Below are 20197 nucleotides of genomic sequence, written 5' to 3'. Positions count from 1 at the left end.
AACCCTCAAAAAACCCCCAAATTTCCCCCTCGTTCCCCCGCCCCCCCCCCACTCCCCTCACGCCAAAAAGGCGCCAAAATTTTCCCTCAGAACCTTTTTGGGGGGGGGGGGGGGGGGGGGGGGGGAATCGCGGGGTTCCCTCCCCCCGCCAAAACAAGGCCGCAAATGGCGCCGCCCGCGGCCCCCCCCGGATTTTTGGGGTTCCCCCCCCCCCCCCAAATCCCGAGCTCCCCCAAAACCCAAAATTCCCCCCCTCCCCCACCCCAAAAATCCCGATCCGACCCCTTTCCCCTCCCCTCCCCCCCCCCTTCCCCCGGTACCGGCGGCGCCTCCCGGTAGCGCCGCCACTTCCGGTTGGCCGCACCGGAAGTGTCGCCATGGCAACGGATAATAAACCACGCCCACTACACCTCATCGCGACCAATCAGAGCGCGCCGAGGCGCTTCCTGTATGCAAATATGCGAAGACCACGCCCCCACAACGCGGAGTCACAGCCTAACTTTAAGCCACGCCCCTCCACGTAATTAACTCATTAATTAATTAATTAGGGATTAATTAAGCGCTCCCACGGGGCTGCTGTGGAGGGGGAGTTCCGGCGCGCCGACAGAGCGGAAGTGACGTAAAGGAAGGGGCGGGGCCCGCCGAGTTTCCCGCGCGCGCTGAGGCGGCTGAGGGAGGAGGTGGGGGAGGGGCAGATTTGGGCGATTTTTGGGGTTTTTTTGGTTTTTTTTTTAACGGGGTGAGGGGAAGGGGGGGGTGGGGAAGTTGGGAGGGGTCGGATTTGGGGAATTCGGGGAGAGATTCGGGGGGCTTGAGGCACGGGGGAGTTCTGGGGTGAATTCGGGGTTTTGGGAGGGTTTGGGGAGGCGGAATTGGGGATTTTTTGGGGGGGATTTGGGGTTTTTTGGGGGGGAGGTGAGGGAGTTTTGAGGTGACTTCGGGGTAAATTTGGAGTTTTTTGGGGGAGATTTTGGGATTGTTTTGGGGGGGAATTTTGAGGAAAATTTGGAGTTTATTTTGGGGGGTGTTAGTGGAGTTTTGGGGGGGTTTTTGGGCGTGGAGTTTGGGGGTTTTGTGTTGCTTTTTCTTTTTTTGGGGGGGATTTTGGATTTCTTGTGGGGGTTGAGGTAAATTTGGAGTTGTTTTTTGAAATATTTTGGGGTTTTGGGGACTTTTTTGGGGGGATATTGGGGGTTTTTGAGACGGTTTTGAGGTAAATTTGGACTTCATTTTTGTGGGGCTTTTTTTGGTTTTGTTTTTTATTTGTGGAGGGGGGGGGTTTGGGGGTTAAATTTGGAGTCGATTTTGGAAGCGTAGTTTAGATTTTTTTGTGGGGTATTTTGGGCAAAAATTTGGAGTTCATTTTTTGTGGGGAATTTTGGTTTTTTGGGAGGTGTTTTGGGACAAATTCGAGTTGGTTTGTGGCTTATTTTTGGAGGGGGGGGCGTATTTTGGGGTGGGTTTTTTTTTGTTTTTTTTTTTTTTTTTTTTGGGCGGGGTATTATTGGGATTTGGTGGGTTTTTTTGGGGTAAATTTGGAGTGGATTTTTTTTTTTTTTTTAACCCTTTGTTCCCCACCACTTCAGGCATGGAGTTCCCCCAGTCCCGGTTCCATTCCAGGCTGGAATTTTGTCCCGAGTGTGGCTCGGTCCTGCCCCGGCCCGGCCCCCCCAGCTCCATCTGCTGCCCCCGCTGCTCCTTCTGCCTCCAGTGCTCAGGTTTGGGGAGGGCAAAAAAAACCCCAAAAATCCAAAAAAAAAAAAAAAAAACCCAAAAAAACCTCCGGAAAAAATCCCGGAAAAAATCGCCAAAAAACCCCCCAAAAAATCTGGAAAAAATCCCCCAAAAAGATCCCGGGAAACGAATCAAAATATCCCCAAAAAATCCTCTAAAAATCACCCCAAAAACTCCCAAAAAATGACCCAAAAAAATCCAGAAAAAATCACACCAAAATCCCCCAAAAAGATCCCGGAAAAAGAATCAAAATATAAAAAAAAAAATCCTCTAAAAATCACCCAAAAATCCCCCAAAAACATCCCGGGAAAAGAATCAAAATATCCCAAACAAAATCCTCTAAAAATCACCCCAAAAACTCCCAAAAAATGACCCAAAAAAATCCAGAAAAAATCACCCCAAAATCCCCCAAAAAGATCCCGGAAAAAGAATCAAAATATAAAAAAAAAATCCTCTGAAAATCACTCCAAAAACTCCCAAAAAATGACCCAAAAAATCCAGAAAAAATCACCCCAAAATCCCCCAAAAAGATCCCGGAAAAAGAATCAAAATATAAAAAAAAAATCCTCTAAAAATCACCCAAAAATCCCCCAAAAACATCCCGGTAAAAGAATCAAAATATAAAAAAAAATCCTCTAAAAATCACCCCAAAAACTCCCAAAAAATGACCCAAAAAAATCCAGAAAAAATCACCCCAAAATCCCCCAAAAAGACCCCGGAAAAAGAATCAAAATATCCCAAAAAAATCCTCTAAAAATCACCCCAAAAACTCCCAAAAAAACCCAAAAAATCCGGAAAAAAACCCCAAAAATCCCAGAAAAAAAAAAAATGCAAAAACTATGGAAAAAAAAAAAAATCCCCAAAAAAACTCCAAAAATAAAATAAAAAAAAATAAAAAAAAAAACCCACAGCAAATCCCAAAAAAAATCCCAAAAAAGCCAAAAAAAACCAAGAAACAAAAAAAAAAAAAAATCCAAAAAAAAAAGAGGAAAATAAAAATTTCAAAAAAATAAAATAAAATCCCCTCCAAAGAAAATAAAAATTCCCCAAAAAACAAAAAAAAACCATAAAAAGAAAATAAAAACCCCCCAAAAAAGAAAATAAAAACTTCAAAAAAAGAAAATTAAAAACCCCAAAAAATGAAAATAAAAAACCCCCAAAATGAAAATAAAAACCCCCAAAAATTGAAAATAAAAACCCCAAAAAATGAAAATAAAAACCCCAAAAAATGAAAATAAAAACCCCAAAAATTGAAAATAAAAACCCAAAAATTGAAAATAAAAACCCCAAAAATTGAAAATAAAAACCCAAAAATTGAAAATAAAAACCTCAAAAATGAAAATAAAAACCCCAAAAAATGAAAATAAAAACCCCCAAAAATTGAAAATAAAAACCCCAAAAATGAAAATAAAAACCCCCAAAAATTGAAAATAAAAACCCCAAAAATTGAAAATAAAAACCCCAAAAATTGAAATAAAAACCCCAAAAATTGAAAATAAAACCCAAAAATTGAAAATAAAAACCCCAAAAATTGAAAATAAAAACCCCAAAAATTGAAATAAAAACCCCAAAAATTGAAAATAAAAACCCCAAAAATTGAAATAAAAACCCCAAAAATTGAAATAAAAACCCCAAAAATTGAAAATAAAAACCCAAAAATTGAAAATAAAAACCTCAAAAATGAAAATAAAAACCCCAAAAAATGAAAATAAAAACCCCCAAAAATTGAAAATAAAAACCCCAAAAAATGAAAATAAAAACCCCAAAAATGAAAATAAAAACCCCAAAAATTGAAAATAAAAACCCCAAAAATGAAAATAAAAACCCCAAAAAATGAAAATAAAAACCCCCAAAAATTGAAAATAAAAACCCCAAAAAATGAAAATAAAAACCCCAAAAATGAAAATAAAAACCCCAAAAATTGAAAATAAAAACCCCAAAAATGAAAATAAAAACCCCAAAAAATGAAAATAAAAACCCCAAAAATGAAAATAAAAACCCCCAAAAATTGAAAATAAAAACCCCAAAAATTGAAAATGAAAACCCCAAAAATTGAAAATAAAAACCCAAAAAAATGAAAATAAAAACCCCAAAAATGAAAATAAAAACCCCAAAAATGAAAATAAAAACCCCAAAAATTGAAAATAAAAACCCCAAAAATGAAAATAAAAACCCCAAAAATTGAAAATAAAAACTCTAAAAATTGAAAATAAAAACCCCAAAAATTGAAAATAAAAACCCCCAAAAATTGAAAATAAAAACCCCAAAAATTGAAAATAAAAACCCCAAAAAATGAAAATAAAGCCCCCCAAAAATTGAAAATAAAAACCCCCAAAATTGAAAATAAAAACTCTAAAAATTGAAAATAAAAACCCCAAAAATTGAAAATAAAAACCCCCAAAAATTGAAAATAAAAACCCAAAAATTGAAAATAAAAACCCCCAAAAATTGAAAATAAAAACCCCAAAAATTGAAAATAAAAACCCCAAAAATTGAAAATAAAAACCCAAAAATTGAAAATAAAAATCCCCAAAAATTGAAAATAAAAACCCCAAAAATTGAAATAAAAACCCCAAAAATTGAAAATAAAAACCCCAAAAATTGAAATAAAAACCCCAAAATTCTTCTCCAAGAAACCCCCATTAAAAACTCCCTGGAAAAATTCCCAAAATTCCACTGGAAATTCCCCAATTTTTTTTTTTTTTTTTTTTTTGTTGTTTTTGGAATTTTTTTTTCCCCTCCCCCAATTTTTCCTTTTTTTTTTTGTTTTTTTTTTGTTTTTAGAATTTTTTTTCCCCTCCCCCAATTTTTCCCCCCCTTTTTTTTTTTTGTTTTTGGGATTTTTTTTTCCCCTCCCCCAATTTTTTTTCCCTTTTTTTTTTTGTTTTTGGAATTTTTTTCCCCTCCCCAAATTTTTTTTTTTTTGTTGTTTTTGGAATTTTTTTTCCCCTCCCCCAATCTTTTTCCCTTTTTTTTTTTGTGTTTGGAATTTTTTTTTCCCCCTCCCCCAATTTTTTCCCCCTTTTTTTTTTTAAATTTTTTTTTTCCCCCTCCCCCAATTTTTTTTTTTCCTCTTTTTTTTTTTTAATTTTATTTGGAATTTTTTTCCCCTCCCCCAATTTTTTTTTTTTTTTTTTGTTTTTAGAATTTTTTCCCCTCCCCCAATCTTTTTCCCTTTTTTTTTTTGTTCTTAGAATTTTTTCCCCTCCCCCAATTTTGTTTTCCTTTTTTTTTGGTTTTTTGAATTTTTTTTCCCCTCCCCCAATTTTTTTCCCCTTTTTTTTGTTTTTTTTTTGGAATTTTTTTTCCCCTCCCCCAAACTTTTTCCCTTTTTTTATTTTTTGGAATTTTTTTTCCCCTCCCCCAATTTTTTTTCCTTTTTTCTTTTTTTTTGTTTCTGCAATTTTTTTTTCCCTCCCCCAATTTTTTTTCCCTTTTTTTTTTTTGTTTTTAGAATTTTTTTTTTTCCCCTCCCCCAATTTTTTCCCCCCTTTTTTTTTTTTGTTTTTGGGATTTTTTTTCCCCTCCCCCAATTTTTTTTCCCCTGTTTTTTTTTTTTTTTTTTTGTTTTTTTTTTTTTGTTTTTGCAATTTTTTTTTCCCCCCTCCCCCAATATTTTTTTTCCCTTTTTTTTTGTTTTTGGAATTTTTTACCCCTCCCCAAATTTCTTTTTTTTTTATTTTTTGGAATTTTTTTTCCCCTCCCCCAATTTTTTTTCCCTTTTTTTTTTTTGGAATTTTTTTCCCCTCCCCCAATTTTTTTTTTCCCCTTTTTTTTTTTGTTTTTGGAATTTTTTTTTCCCTCCCCCAATTTTTTTTCCTTTTTTCTTTTTTTTGTTTCTGCAATTTTTTTTTTCCCCTCCCCCAATAGTTTTTCCCTTTTTTTTTTTGTGTTTGGAATTTTTTTTTCCCCTCCCCCAATTTTTTTCCCCCTTTTTTTTTGTTTTTAGATTTTTTTTCCCTCCCCCAATTTTTTTCCCCCCCCTTTTTTTTTTTTTTTTTTTCCCCTCCCCCAATCTTTTTCCCTTTTTTTTTTTTGTGTTTGGAATTTTTTTTCCCCCCTCCCCCAATTTTTTCCCCCTTTTTTTTTTTTTTTAATTTTTTTTTTCCCCCTCCCCCAATTTTTTTTTTTCCTCTTTTTTTTTTTTAATTTTATTTGGAATTTTTTTCCCCTCCCCCAATTTTTTTTTTTTTTTTTGTTTTTAGAATTTTTTCCCCTCCCCCAATCTTTTTCCCTTTTTTTTTTTGTTCTTAGAATTTTTTTCCCCTCCCCCAATTTTGTTTTCCTTTTTTTTTGGTTTTTTGAATTTTTTTCCCCCTCCCCCAATTTTTTTTCCCTTTTTTTTTTTGTTTTTAGAATTTTTTCCCCTCCCCCAATTTTGTTTTCCTTTTTTTTTGGTTTTTTGAATTTTTTTTCCCCCTCCCCCAATTTTTTTTCCCTTTTTTTTTTTTTTTGAATTTTTTTCCCCTCCCCCAATTTTTTCCTTTTTTTTTTTTTTGTTCTTAGAATTTTTTTCCCCTCCCCCAATTTTTTTCCCCTTTTTTTTTTTTAAATTTTTTTTCCCCTCCCCCAATCTTTTTCCCTTTTTTTTTTTGTGTTTGGAATTTTTTTTTCCCCTCCCCCAATTTTTTCCCCCTTTTTTTTTTTTTTAAATTTTTTTTTTTCCCCTCCCCCAATTTTTTCCCCCCTTTTTTTTTTTTTAAATTCTTTTTTCCCCTCCCCCAATTTTTTTTTTTTCCTCTTTTTTTTTTTAATTTTATTTGGAATTTTTTTTCCCTCCCCAGGTTTCGAGGGTCGGAGCGTCCGGAGCCGCCTCCAGTTCAACGGGCTGGGGCTGGGGTGGGGGAGGGGAGGGGGCGGCCCCTCCCCCCAGGAGGGACCCACGGTGAGGGGGGAGGGGCGGGGGTAGGGGGGGGGGGGGAGGGGAAGGGGTCGGAATTCCCCCCCCCAAAAAAAAAAAAAAAAAAAAAAATTAAAAAAAATTACCCCTAAAAAATCCCCCCCTCCCCCCCCCCCCGAAAAAAAAATTTCACCCGAAAAATTCCCCCAAAATTCCCCCAAAATTTCCCCAAAATTCCCCCCAAAATCCCCCAGAATTCCTCAAAAATTCCACCAAATATTCCCGGAAATTTCCCCAAAAATTCCCCCAGGATTCCCCGAAAACTCCAAAAAAATTCCCCCAAAAATCCCCCAAAAAATTCCCCCAAATATTCCCAAAAAATTCCCCAAAATTCCCCCAAAAATTTCCCAAAAATTCCGCGAAAATTCTCCCAGAATTCCTCAAAAATTTCCCCAAATATTCCCAAAAAATTCCCTCAAAATTCCCCAAAAATTCCCATAAAATTCTGAAAAATCCCCAAAAATTCTCCCCCCAAAAATGCCAAAAATTCCCCCAAAATTTCCCATTAAAATTCCGAAAAATTCCCAAAAAATTCCCCAAAAAATCGCCAAAAATTCCCCAAAATATTCCCAAAAAAATTCCCTGAAATTCCCCAAAAGATTCCCAAAAGTTCCCCCAAAAATTCCCAAAAAAATCCCCGAAAATTCCCCTAAAATTTCCCCAAAAAATCCCCCAAAATTCCCAAAAATTCCCCAAAAATTCCCAAAAAAACCCCCACGGGAATGGGGAGGGAAAAATGGGAAATTTTTTGGGGGGAGCTGCTGGAAATTGGGGAATTTTTGGATGGAAAAATGGAATTTTTTGGGGAATTTTTTTTTGGGTGGAAAAATGAAAAATTTGGGGAATTTTTTGGGTCTGAAAATGGAATTTGGGAAAATTTCTGGGTGGAAAAATGGAATTTTTGGGGGAATTTTGGGGAATTTTTGGGGGAATTTTGGGGAATTTTTGGGGGGAAATTTGGGGAATTTTTGGGGGGAAAATTGGGGAATTTTTGGGGAATTTCGGGGGGAATTTTGGGGCATTTTTGGGGGAATTTTGGGGAATTTTTGGGGGGAAATTTGGGGCATTTTTGGGGGAATTTTGGGGGGAATTTTGGGGCATTTTTGGGGGAATTTTGGGGAATTTCGGGGGGAATTTTGGGGGGAATTTTTGGGGGAATTTTGGGGAATTTTTGGGGGAATTTTGGGGAATTTTTGGGGGGAATTTGGGGAATTTTTGGGGGGAAAATTGGGGAATTTTTGGGGAATTTCGGGGGGAATTTTGGGGCATTTTTGGGGGAATTTTGGGGAATTTTTGGGGGGAAATTTGGGGCATTTTTGGGGAATTTTTGGGGGAATTTTGGGGCATTTTTGGGGAATTTTTGGGGGGAATTTTGGGGAATTTTTGGGGGAATTTTGGGCAATTTTTGGGGGGAATTTTGGGGAATTTTTGGGAATTTGGGGGAATTTTTGGGGGGAATTTTTGGGAGGAATTTTGGGGAATTTACGGGGGAATTTTTGGGTTTGTTTTGTGGGATTTTTGTTATTTTTTGGGTTTTTGTTTTGTTTTTTGTTGATTTTTGGTTGGGGGTTTTTTTGTGGGGTTTTTGTGGGGTTTTTTTTGGTTTTTTTGGTTTTGTTTGTTTTTTTTGTTTTTTGTTTTTTTTTCTTTTTTTTTTTTTTTTTTTTTGGGCTGTTTTTATTTTGCTGCTGTTATTTTTATTTTTACTTTTATTTTTATTTTTATTTTTTTTATTTTTATTTTTACTTTTATTTTAATTTTTACTTTTTATTTTTTTATTTTTATTTTTATTTCTAGTTTTATTTTTATATCTTTATTTTTTATTTTTATTTTTTATTATTATTTTTTATTTTTATTTTTATTATTATTTTTATTTTTATTTCTATTTTTTTTATTTTTATTTTCTATATTTCTTTATTTTTTATTTTTATTTTTTTTATTTTTATTTTTTTTTATATTTTTATTTTTATATTTCTATTTTTACTTTTTTATTTCTATTTTTATGTTTTTATTTCTATTTTTATGTTTTTATTTCTATTTTTATTTTTTTTATTTCTATTTTTGTTTTGTTTTGCCCCGGCCAGGTGGATCTCAGGTGCCCCAGGTGTGGGCACGAGGGGCTGTGGTTCCGCACGCGCCAAACGCGCTCGGCCGACGAGGGCCAGAGCGTGTTCTACACCTGCCCCAGGTGCAGGTGAGCCACGGCAGCAGCCCCCACCCCAAAATAAATAATAAAAAATAAAAAATAACAGCCCCCCCAGAAAAAAAAAAAAATCCCTCGGGGTGGGCTCCTTGAAATGGGTAAAAAAAATAGAGAAAATGTAGAGAAAAATAGCAAAAAATAGAGAGAAATTAGAGAAAAAATAGAGAAAGAATAGAGAAAAAATAGAGAGAAAATAGAGAGAAAATAGAGAAAAAATAGAGAGAAATAGAGAAAAAATAGAGAAAAAATAGAGAGAAAATAGAGAAAAAATAGAGAAAGAATAGAGAAAGAATAGAGAAAAATAGAGAGAAAATAGAGAGAAAATAGAGAGAAATAGAGAAAAAATAGAGAGAAATTAGAGAAAGAATAGAGAAAAAAATAGAGAAAAATAGAGAAAGAATAGAGAAAGAATAGCAAAGAATAGAGAAAAAATTGAGAAAAATAGAGAAAAATAGAGAAAAAATAGAGAAAAAATAGAGAGAAAATAGAGAGAAATAGAAAAAAATAGAGAAAAAATAGAGAAAAATAGAGAAAAAATAGAGAAAAAATAGAAAGAATAGAGAAAGAATAGAGAGAAAATAGAGAGAAATTAGAGAGAAAAATAGAGAAAAATAGAGAAAGAATAGAGAAAAAATAGAGAAAAAATAGAGAAAAAACAGCAAAGAATAGAGAAAAAATAGAGAAAAAATAGAGAGGAAATAGAGAAAAAATAGAGAAAGAATAGAGAAAAAAATAGAGAAAAAACAGCAAAAACCAGGTGCAGGTGAGCCACGGCAGCAGCCCCCACCCCAAAAAAAAAATTAATAATAAAAAATAACAGCCCCCCCAAAAAAAAAAAAATCCCTCGGGGTGGGCTCCTTGAAATGGGTAAAAAAAATAGAGAAAAAATTGAGAAAAATAGAGAGAAATTAGAGAAAGAATAGAGAGAAAATAGAGAAAAAATAGAGAGAAAATAGAGAAAAAATAGAGAGAAATAGAGAAAAAATAGAGAGAAAATAGAGAGAAAATAGAGAGAAAATAGAGGAAAATAGAGAAAAAATAGAGAAAGAATAGAGAAAGAATAGAGAGAAAATAGAGAAAAAATAGCAAAGAATAGAGAAAAAATAGAGAAAAAATAGAGAAAAAATAGCAAAGAATAGAGAAAAAATTGAGAAAAATAGAGAAAAAATAGAGAAAAAAATAGAGAAAAAATAGAGAAAAAATAGAGAGAAAATAGAGAGAAATAGAAAAAAATAGAGAAAAAATAGAGAAAAAATAGAGAAAAATAGAGAAAAAATAGAGAAAAATAGAGAAAAAATAGAAAGAATAGAGAAAAAATAGAGAGAAATTAGAGAGAAAAATAGAGAAAAATAGAGAAAGAATAGAGAAAAAATAGAGAAAAAATAGAGAAAAAACAGCAAAGAATAGAGAAAAAATAGAGAGGAAATAGAGAAAAAATAGAGAAAGAATAGAGAAAAAAATAGAGAAAAAACAGCAAAAACCAGGTGCAGGTGAGCCACGGCAGCAGCCCCCACCCCAAAAAAAAAATAAATAATAAATAATAACAGCCCCCCAAAAAAAAAAAAATCCCTCGGGGTGGGCTCCTTGAAATGGGTAAAAAAAATAGAGAAAAAATTGAGAAAAATAGAGAAAAATAGAGAGAAAATAGAGAAAAAATTGAGAAAAAATTGAGAAAAAATAGAGAAAAAATAGAGAAAAAATAGAGAAAAAACAGCAAAGAATGGAGAAAAAATTGAGAAAAATAGAGAAAAATAGCAAAAAATAGAGAAAAAATAGAGAAAAAAATAGAGAAAAAATAGAAAATAGAGAAAAACAGCAAAGAATAGAGAAAAAATTGAGAAAAATAGACAAAAATAGCAAAAAATAGACAAAAAATAGAGGAAAAAATAGGCAAAAAATAGATTAAAAATAGACAAAGAAATAGCAAAAAATAGATAAAAAATAGACAAAAAATAGATTAAAAAATAGCAAAAAATAGACAAAAAATAGGCAAAAAATTCCCAAAAATAGCCCCAAAATAGCCAAAAAATTCCCAAAAATAGCCCAAAAATAGCCCTAAAAATAGCCATAAAATAGCAAAAAATTGCCAAAAATTAGCCATAAAAATTGCCAAAAAATTGCCATAAAATAGCCCAAAACCAGCCAAAAAATAGCCATAAATAGCCAAAAAAAGCCAAAAAATTCCCAAAAATAGCCCCAAAATAGCCAAAAAAATTCCCAAAAAATTCCCAAAAAATAGCCATAAAATAGCCCAAAAAATAGCCAAAAAATAACCCCAAAATAGCCAAAAAATAGCCATAAAATTCCCTAAAACATCCCTAAAATATCCCGAAAAACAGCCCCAAAGTATCCCCAAAATTCCCTAAAATAACCCCAAAATCTCTCCAGGGTATCCCCAAAATATCCCCAAATTATCCCTCAAAATAACCCCAAAATTACCCCCCCAAAAAAAAAGAAAACTCCAGAATTTCCCCCAAAAGTCCCCAAATTTCCCCCAAAATCCCGGACTTTTCCCCAACCCTTCCCTTCCTTTTCCCCACAGGTTTCAGGAGAAGGAAGATTCCTAAAATTCCAAAATTTCCTCATTTTTTTGGGACCCCTTTCGGTACCGGAAGAGAAATAAAAGCGACCTCTCCTCAATTTGGGACAATTTTGGGTTTTTTTTTTTTGGAACCCCAAAATTTGACCCCAAATCCTTCCCCTCATTACTCCAGCCCTGAATTGTCCCCTCCAGCCCTCCGTACCCTTCCCACAATCCCCCTCTCCGCACGGCCGGAAGTGCCCGCGCATCTCAGTACGACCGGAAGTGCGGGAACTAAACGCTCACGCACGTAGAGGGGGAGCGGGTTTATTGCCGGACCTACCGGAAGTGGGGGCGCGTTTGGCGCACGCCGGAAGTGGGGGCGGTGTCGGGTGCTGCACCGGGGGCGGTGGCCAGAGAGGCCCGGCCTTTCCCAGTTCCGCCCCCTCCTCATCCCAGTAACGGGACCTTCCCCTCCCAGTAACGGGAGCCCCGCCCCGGGGCCATGGCGGAGGCCGCGGACAGCGGCGGATGCGGCACCGCCACCGTCACCGAGAGCGGAACCGTTGAACCGGTGAGGGCCGCGGAGGGGGGGGGGGGGGGAGGATACTGGGAATGGGGGTTGGATACTGGGAATGGATTTAGGATACTGGGAATGGGGGGTGGGGTACCGGAAATGGATTGGGGGTACTTGGAGTGGGGGTTGGGTATTGGGAATGTGGAATGGGCTACTGGGAATGGATTTGGGATACTGGGAATGGGGGTTGGGTACTGGGAATGGAGGGTGGGATACTGGGAATGGATTAGGGATACTGGGAATGGGGGTTGGGTACTGGGAATGGGGAATGGGCTACTGGGAATGGATTAGGGATGCTGGGAATGGGGGTTGGGTACTGGGAATGGGGGTTGGGTACTGGGAATAGATTTAGGATACTGGGAGTGGGGCTTGGGTACCGGGAATGGATTGGGGATACTGGGAGTGGGGGTTGGGTACTGGGAATGGATTGGGGATACTGGGAGTGGGGGTGGGGTACTGGGAATGGATTAGGGATGCTGGGAATGGGGGTTGGGTACTGGGAATAGATTTAGGATACTGGGAATGGGGGGTGGGGTACCGGGAATGGATTGGGGATACTGGGAGTGGGGGTTGGGTACTGGGAATGGATTGGGGATACTGGGAGTGGGGGTTGGGTACCGGGAACAGTCCCTGGATGTCCCCAGTGACCACTGGGGGACAAAAAGTGACCCTGAGTGACCCCGAGTCACCATTGGGGACCCCTGAGTGACCCTGAGTGACCCTGAGTGACCCCCGAGTGACCCCTGAGTGACCCTGAGTGACCCCCGAGTGACCCCGAGTGACCCCTGAGTGACCCCTGAGTGACCCCGAGTGACCCCGAGTGACCCTGAGTGACCCCGAGTGACCCCGAGTGACCCCTGAGTGACCCAGACTGACCCCGAGTGACCCCGAGTGACCCCTGAGTGACCCCCGAGTGACCCCGAGTGACCCAGACTGACCCCGAGTGACCCCGAGTGACCCCTGAGTGACCCCGAGTGACCCCGAGTGACCCCCGAGTGACCCCGAGTGACCCCCGAGTGACCCCGAGTGACCCCGAGTGACCCCTGAGTGACCCCGAGTGACCCCGAGTGACCCCGAGTGACCCCTCCCAGGAGAACCGCAGCCTGACGCTGAAGCTGAGGAAGAGGAAGCCGGACAAGAAGGTCGAGTGGTCGAGTGACACGGTGGACAACGAGCACCTGGGCAGGAGATCCTCCAAATGTCAGTGCCCAAATTATCCCAAAATTATCCTAAAATTATCCCAAATTATCCCCAAATTTCCTGAAGTGTTCTTGGGTTTTGGTAAAACCGCCCAAAATGGCTCAAATTTACCCCAAAATGTCCCAGATTTACCCCAAAGTGTCCCTGGGTGAGCACCTGGGCAGGAGATCCTCCAAATGTCAGTGCCCAAATTGTCCCAAAATTATCCCAAAATTATCCCAAATTATCCCAAAATTTCCTGAAGTGTTCTTGGGTTTTGGTAAAACGGCCCAAAATGGCTCAAATTTACCCCAAAATGTCCCAAAATTATCCCAAAATCATCCCCAAATTATCCCCAAAATTATCCCAAATTATCCCCAAATTATCCCGAAATTTCCTGAAGTGTTCTTGGGTTTTGGTAAAACAGCCCAAAATGGCTCAAATTTAACCCAAAATGTCCCAAAATTATCCCAAAATCATCCCAAAATTATCCCAAAATCATCCCCAAATTATCCCCAAATCATCCCAAAATCATCCCAAAATCATCCCAAAATTATCCCAAATTATCCCCAAATTTCCTGAAGTGTTCTTGGGTTTTGGTAAAAGGGCCCAAAATGGCTCAAATTTACCCCAAAATGTCCCAAAATTATCCCAAAATCATCCCAAAGTTATCCCCAAATCATCCCAAAATCATCCCAAAATTATCCCCAAATTATCCCAAAATTATCCCCAAATCATCCCAAAATTATCCCAAATTATCCCCAAATTATCCCCAAATTTCCTGAAGTGTTCTTGGGTTTTGGTAAAACGGCCCAAAATGGCTCAAATTTACCCCAAAATTATCCCAAAATTATCCCAAAATCATCCCAAAATTATCCCCAAAATTATCCCAAATTATCCCAAATTATCCCCAAATTATCCCAAATTATCCCAAAATTTCCTGAAGTGTTCTTGGGTTTTTGGTAAAACGGCCCAAAATGGCTCAAATTTACCCCAAAATGTCCCAAAATTATCCCAAAATCATCCCCAAATTATCCCCAAATTATCCCAAAATTATCCCAAATTATCCCCAAATTTCCTGAAGTGTTCTTGGGTTTTTGGTAAAACGGCCCAAAATGGCTCAAATTTACCCCAAAATTCCCTCAAATCCTCACAAACATCCTGGGAACCCCAAATTCCCCCCAAATCTTCTTGGGGACCCTAAAATTCCCCAAAACTGCCCCCAAAATCACTCCAAGGGACCCCAGATTTCTCTGTATCTGCTGCCAAAATTCCCAAAATCCTCCCAAAATTCCCAAAATCCTCCCAAAATTCCTGAAAATTATCCCAAATCCCCCCCAAATCCCCCCCAAATCCCCCCAAATCCCCCCCAAATCCCCCCCAAATCCCCCCAAATCCTCCCAAATCCCCCCCAAATCCCCCCCAAATCCTCCCCAAATCCCCCCCAAATCCCCCAAATCCTCCCCAAATCCCCCCAAATCCCCCCCAAATCCCCCCCAAATCCCCCCAAATCCCCCAAATCCCCCCCAAATCCCCCCCAAATCCCCCCAAATCCTCCCAAATCCCCCCCAAATCCCCCAAATCCTCCCCAAACCCCCCCAAATCCCCCCCAAATCCTCCCCAAATCCCCCAAATCCCCCCAAATCCCCCCCAAATCCCCCCCAAATCCCCCCCAAATCCCCCCCAAATCCCCCCCAAATCCTCCCCAAATCCCCCAAATCCCCCCAAATCCCCCCAAATCCCCCCAAATCCCCCCCAAATCCCCCCAAATCCCCCCCAAATCCCCCCAAATCCTCCCCAAATCCCCCCAAATCCCTCCCAAATCCCCCCAAAATCCCCCTCGAAATTCCCCCACCTCCCCCACCCCAAAATCCCGCAAAACGCCCCCAAAACCCCCCCCAAAAATCCCCTTTTCTCCCAAAATTTCCCCAAATTCTCTCCCAAAATTCCCAAAAAATTTCCCCAAATTCTCCCCCAGGCTGCTGCATCTACGAGAAGCCGCGGGCGTTCGGGGAGAGCTCCTCGGAGAGCGAGGAGGAGGAAGAGGAGGAGGAGGAGGAGGAGGAGGAGGAGGAGGAGGAAGAGGCCGGGGGGGGAGGGGCGCGTCCCGGGGTGGGGGAGGGGAGCTGTGGCCACCTCCACTGCGTCCGTGGCCACAAAAAGAGCCGGGCCCGCCGGGGTGGGGGAGGGGCGAGCAGTGGGGGAGGGGAGGCGCCTCAAATTTTAACCCCCGCCCCTCCCCCCACGGCCATGGAGCACTGAGGGGGTGGGGGGAGGGGAGGGGAGGGGAGGGGGAACAAAAAAATTAAAAATAAAATGAAATGAAATAAAATAAAATGAAAAAAACACCCCTGGGATGGGGGAGGGGAGAGGGAGGAACATTCCCAGATTGGGGAAAAAATAAAAAAATTTAAAAGGGTTCGAGGCCAAAAATTTGGGGTTTTACGCCCCTCCCCCCCCCAAAAAAAAAACCAACACCCCTCCCCCCCCCTCAAAAAAAAAAAAAAAAAATTCCAAAAAAATTCCAGGGGGTTTAACCCAAAATTCCAGGATTTTTGAGCCCAAAATTCCAAGATTTGAGCACCCGAAAATCCTGGAAGTTTTAGTGTTGGAAAATTCCAGGATTTTTTTTTCAGCCCCAAAATTCTGGAGTTTTCAGCCCGAAATTCCCAGGATTTTTAGCCTCAAAAAATTCCAGGGGGTTTGGGTTTGGTCCAAAAAATTCCAAGATTTTGAGCACCCGAAAATCCTGGAAGTTTTGGCCCCGCAAAAAATTTGGAGGTTCAGCACTGAAAGTTGCAGGGGTTTGAGTCCAGAATTCCAAGATTTTAGCTCCAAAAATTCCATGAATTTTAGCCCAAAAAATCTGAGATTTTAGCCCAAAAAACCCGGAATTTTAGCCCAAAAAACCCGGAATTTTAGCCCAAAAAATCTGAGATCTTAGCCCAAAAAATCCGGAATTTTAGCCCAAAAAATCTGGAATTTTAGCCCAAAAAATCCGGAATTTTAGCCCAAAAAACCCGGAATTTTAGCCCAAAAAACCCGGAATTTTAGCCCAAAAAATCTGGAATTTTAGCCTAAAAAACCCGGAATTTTAGCCCAAAAAATCTGGAATTTTAGCCCAAAAAATCTGAGATTTTAGCCCAAAAAATCTGGAATTTTAGCCCAAAAAATCCGGAATTTTAGCCCAAAAAATCTGGAATTTTAGCCCAAAAAATCCGGAATTTTAGCCCAAAAAACCTGGAATTTTAGCCCAAAAAATCTGGAATTTTAGCCCAAAAAATCTGGAATTTTAGCCCAAAAAATCCGGAATTTTAGCCCAAAAAACCCGGAATTTTAGCCCAAAAAATCTGGAATTTTAGCCCAAAAAATCTGGAATTTTAGCCCCAAAAATCTGAGATCTTAGCCCAAAAAATCCGGAATTTTAGCCCAAAAAATCTGAGATCTTAGCCCAAAAAATCCGGAATTTTAGCCCAAAAAATCTGAGATCTTAGCCCAAAAAATCCGGAATTTTAGCCCAAAAAATCTGGAATTTAAGCCCCAAAACTCCGAAATTTTAGCACCGGAAATGGCAGAGTTTGAACCCAAAATTCCGGAGTTTGAGCCCCAAAATTCCAAGATTTTTAAGCACCAAAATTCCCGGAGTTTTAGAGAGGAGAATTCCAGGGTTTAACACAAAAAAAAAAAAAAGAAAAATCCGAGGTTTTAATGCTGAAATTTTGGGAATTTTTAGCCCCAAAAATTTCAGGAATTTAAGAAAAAAAATTCCAGGGTTTGAGCCCCAAAAATCGGAAATTTTAGCACCGAAATTCCAAGGTTTGAGCCCAAAATTTTGGGGTTTTTTTTTTCTTTTTTTAGTCCTAAAATCGTGGAGTTTTAGCCCCAAATTCCAGGGGTTCAGGACCAAAATTTGGGAATTTCAGCCCAAAAAATTCCGCCCCTCCCCCCTCCCCAAATTTCATTGGTTGGGATTGAGGATTGGACCCTCCCCCTCCCCCCCAAAAAAAAAAAGGGCACTGAAATCCCAAAATGAACACCTGGATCCCAAAATGACACCTGGACACACCTGGACATCCTAAAATGAACACCTGGATCCCAAAATGAACACCTGGACATCCTAAAATGAACACCTGGATCCCAAAAGTGAACACCTGGACACATCTGGACAGCCTAAAATGAACACCTGGATCCCAAAATGAACACCTGGACACACCTGGACATCCTAAAATGAACACCTGGATTCCAAAATGAACACCTGGACACACCTGGACATCCTAAAATGAACACCTGGATTCCAAAATGAACACCTGGACACCCTAAAATGAACACCTGGATTCCAAAATGAACACCTGGACACATCTGGACAGCCTAAAATGAACACCTGGATCCCAAAAGTGAACACCTGGACACATCTGGACAGCCTAAAATGAACACCTGGATCCCAAAAGTGAACACCTGGACACCCCAAAAGTGACACCTGGATCCCAAAAATCACATTTGAACCCCAGAAATGACACCTGGGTGCACCTGGGCACTCCAAGAATGGCACCTGGACACACCTGGACCCCAAAAATGGACACTGAGACCCCAAAAATGAACACCTGGATCCAAAAAATGACACCTGGACACACCTGGACATCCTAAAATGAACACCTGGATTCCAAAATGAACACCTGGACACACCTGGATACCCTAAAATGAACACCTGGATCCCAAAATGAACACCTGGACACACCTGGACATCCTAAAATGAACACCTGGACCCCAAAAAAGGACACTGAGACCCCAAAATGAACACCTGGGCACACCTGGATCCCCTCCCCCCCCCCCCAAAACCCTCAGGACCCCTCCCCCACTCCCCCAAATCACCCCTCCCCTCCCCCCCCCCAAAAAAAGGGACATTAAAGGTGTCACACCTGGGACTCGGAGGTGAAATTTTTGGGGTGGGGGAGGGGTTTATTTGGGGGTGGGGGAGGGGGGAGGGTCCCGCCGGGGTGGGGGAGGGGCGGCGTCCGCTCGAAGTTTGGCCCCGAGGCTGCGGGGGGAGGGGAACGGGACAAAAAAAAAAAAAAAAAAAAAAAAAAAAAAATTATTTAAAAATAAATCCGCAACATTTTTAAAAATTAAATCCCCGAAATTAAAATCCCCCGAATTTTTTTTTTTAATTAATATTTCCCTCCCCCCACCCAAAAAAAAAAAAAATAAAAACTCCACAATTTTTTTTTTTTTAATTAAACCCCAAAAATTAAAATCCCCCGAATTTTTACAAATTTAATTCTCCCCCCCTAAAAAAAAAAATAAGAATCCACATTTTTTTAAAAAATATAAATCTCCAAAAAAAGTGAAATTCCTAAAATTTTCAAAAATTTAATCCCAAAATAAAAATCTCCTAATTTTTTTTTTTAATTAAATGCCCAAAATAAAAATCCCCAAATTTTTTTTTTTAAGTTAAATCCCCAAAACAAAAATCCCCAAAATTTTTTTTAATTAAATCCCCAAAACAAAAATCCCCAATTTTTTTTTTTAAGTTAAATCCCCAAAACAAAATCCCCAAAATTTTTTTTTTAAGTTAAATCCCCAAACAAAAATCCCCAATTTTTTTTTTAATTAAATCCCCAAAACAAAAATCCCCCAAATTTTTTTTTTTTTAATTAAATCCCCAAAACAAAAATCCCCAATTTTTTTTTTTTTTAATTCAATCCCCAAATTTTTTGGAGGGGAAAAGAAAAAAAAAAATAATAATAAAAAAAAAAAAAACAACTGGGGGGAGGGAGAACAGAAAAAACAAAACAAAACAAAAAAATCCCCAATTTTATTTTTAAATTAAATCTCCAAATTTCTGGGAGGAACTTAAAAAAAAAAAAAAAAAAACCAAACAAATTTTCTTTAAATTAAATCCCCAAATTTTGGGATTTTTTTTTTTGGAGGGGACCCCCACCCCCCCAAAAAACAAAAAAAAACCAAAAAAAATCCCCGAAATCTTTTTGTGACACGAAAAAAATAAAAAAATAAAAATAAAACCCAAAATTTTTTTTTTTTTTTTTTGGCGGGGGGGAGGGGCCCGGGTGGCATCAAAACAAAAACGTCACCTCCCAAAAATGTCACCGGGCCGGGCGGGGTCACGTGATGGGCGTGGTGGCAACCCCGGGGGGGAGGGGCAGGTGGCCACGGCAGGTGAGGGGTGGGGGACACCCCAAAAAAAATCCCCGAAATTCACCCCCCAAAAATCCCCAAAATTCATCCCAAAAATCCCCCCAAATTCACCCCCAAAAATCCCCGAAATTCACCCCAAAAATCCCCAAATTCATCCCAAAAATCCCCGAAATTCACCCCAAAAATTCCAGAAATTAAATTCAAAAAAACCCCGAAATCATCCCAAAAATCCCAGAAATTCACCCCAAAAAATCCCAGAAATTAAATTCAAAAAAACCCCCAAAATTCATCCCAAAAATCCCCCCAAATTCACCCCCAAAAATCCCCGAAATTCACCCCCAAAAATATCCCAGAAATTCACCCCAATAAATTCCAGAAATTCAAAAAAAACCCCCGAAATTCATCCCAAAAATCCCCGAAATTCACCCCAAAAATCCCAGAAATTAAATTCAAAAAACCCCCCAAATTCATCCCAAAAATCCCCGAAATTCACCCCCACGAATCCCAAATTCATCCCAAAAATCCCAGAAATTCACCCCAAAAAATCCCAGAAATTAAATTCAAAAAAAACCCCAAAATTCATCCCAAAAATCCCCCCAAATTCATCCCAAAAATCCCCGAAATTCACCCCCACGAATCCCCAAATTCATCCCAAAAATCCCCGAAATTCACCCCAAAAATCCCAGAAATTCAGCCCAAAAAAAAATCCCCGAAATCACCCCAAATTCACCCCAAAATCCTCCCCAAAAATTCTCCCAAATTCATTCCCAAAATCCTCCCAAAATTCCTCCCCAAATCCCCCCAAAATTCCTCCCAAAATCCTCCCAAATTCATTCCCTAGAATCCCCAAAATTCACCCCCAAATCCCCCCAAAGTTCACCCGAAATTTCCCCCAAAATCCCTCCAAATTAATTCCCCAAATTCATTCCC

General features: G+C 39.1%; 2 protein-coding genes across 2 annotated transcripts in view; both read left to right on the top strand.

Annotated features, from left to right (window-relative positions):
- Nucleotides 1–549: 549 nt before the first annotated feature.
- POLR1H (RNA polymerase I subunit H) lies at nucleotides 550–11478 on the top strand. The gene is made up of 5 exons (XM_062512310.1): nucleotides 550–680; nucleotides 1587–1718; nucleotides 6519–6619; nucleotides 8719–8828; nucleotides 11380–11478. The coding sequence occupies exons 2-5, from the start codon at nucleotides 1589–1591 to the stop codon at nucleotides 11402–11404; spliced, it is 366 nt and encodes a 121-aa protein (XP_062368294.1). The 5' UTR covers nucleotides 550–680; nucleotides 1587–1588; the 3' UTR covers nucleotides 11405–11478.
- Nucleotides 10605–20197, top strand: part of ABCF1 (ATP binding cassette subfamily F member 1) — an 18708-nt gene continuing 9115 nt past the window's right edge. The window contains 4 exon segments of the mRNA XM_062512263.1: nucleotides 10605–11932; nucleotides 13027–13135; nucleotides 15093–15199; nucleotides 16848–16886. Coding sequence (XP_062368247.1) covers nucleotides 11864–11932; nucleotides 13027–13135; nucleotides 15093–15199; nucleotides 16848–16886 — 324 coding nt within the window. The 5' untranslated portion in view covers nucleotides 10605–11863.

Source organism: Cinclus cinclus, chromosome 35, assembly GCF_963662255.1.
Source record: "Cinclus cinclus chromosome 35, bCinCin1.1, whole genome shotgun sequence".
Lineage (NCBI taxonomy): Eukaryota > Metazoa > Chordata > Aves > Passeriformes > Cinclidae > Cinclus > Cinclus cinclus.
The sequence above is the reverse complement of the archived record's forward strand: the minus strand, read 5'-3'. Positions and strand labels throughout refer to the sequence as shown.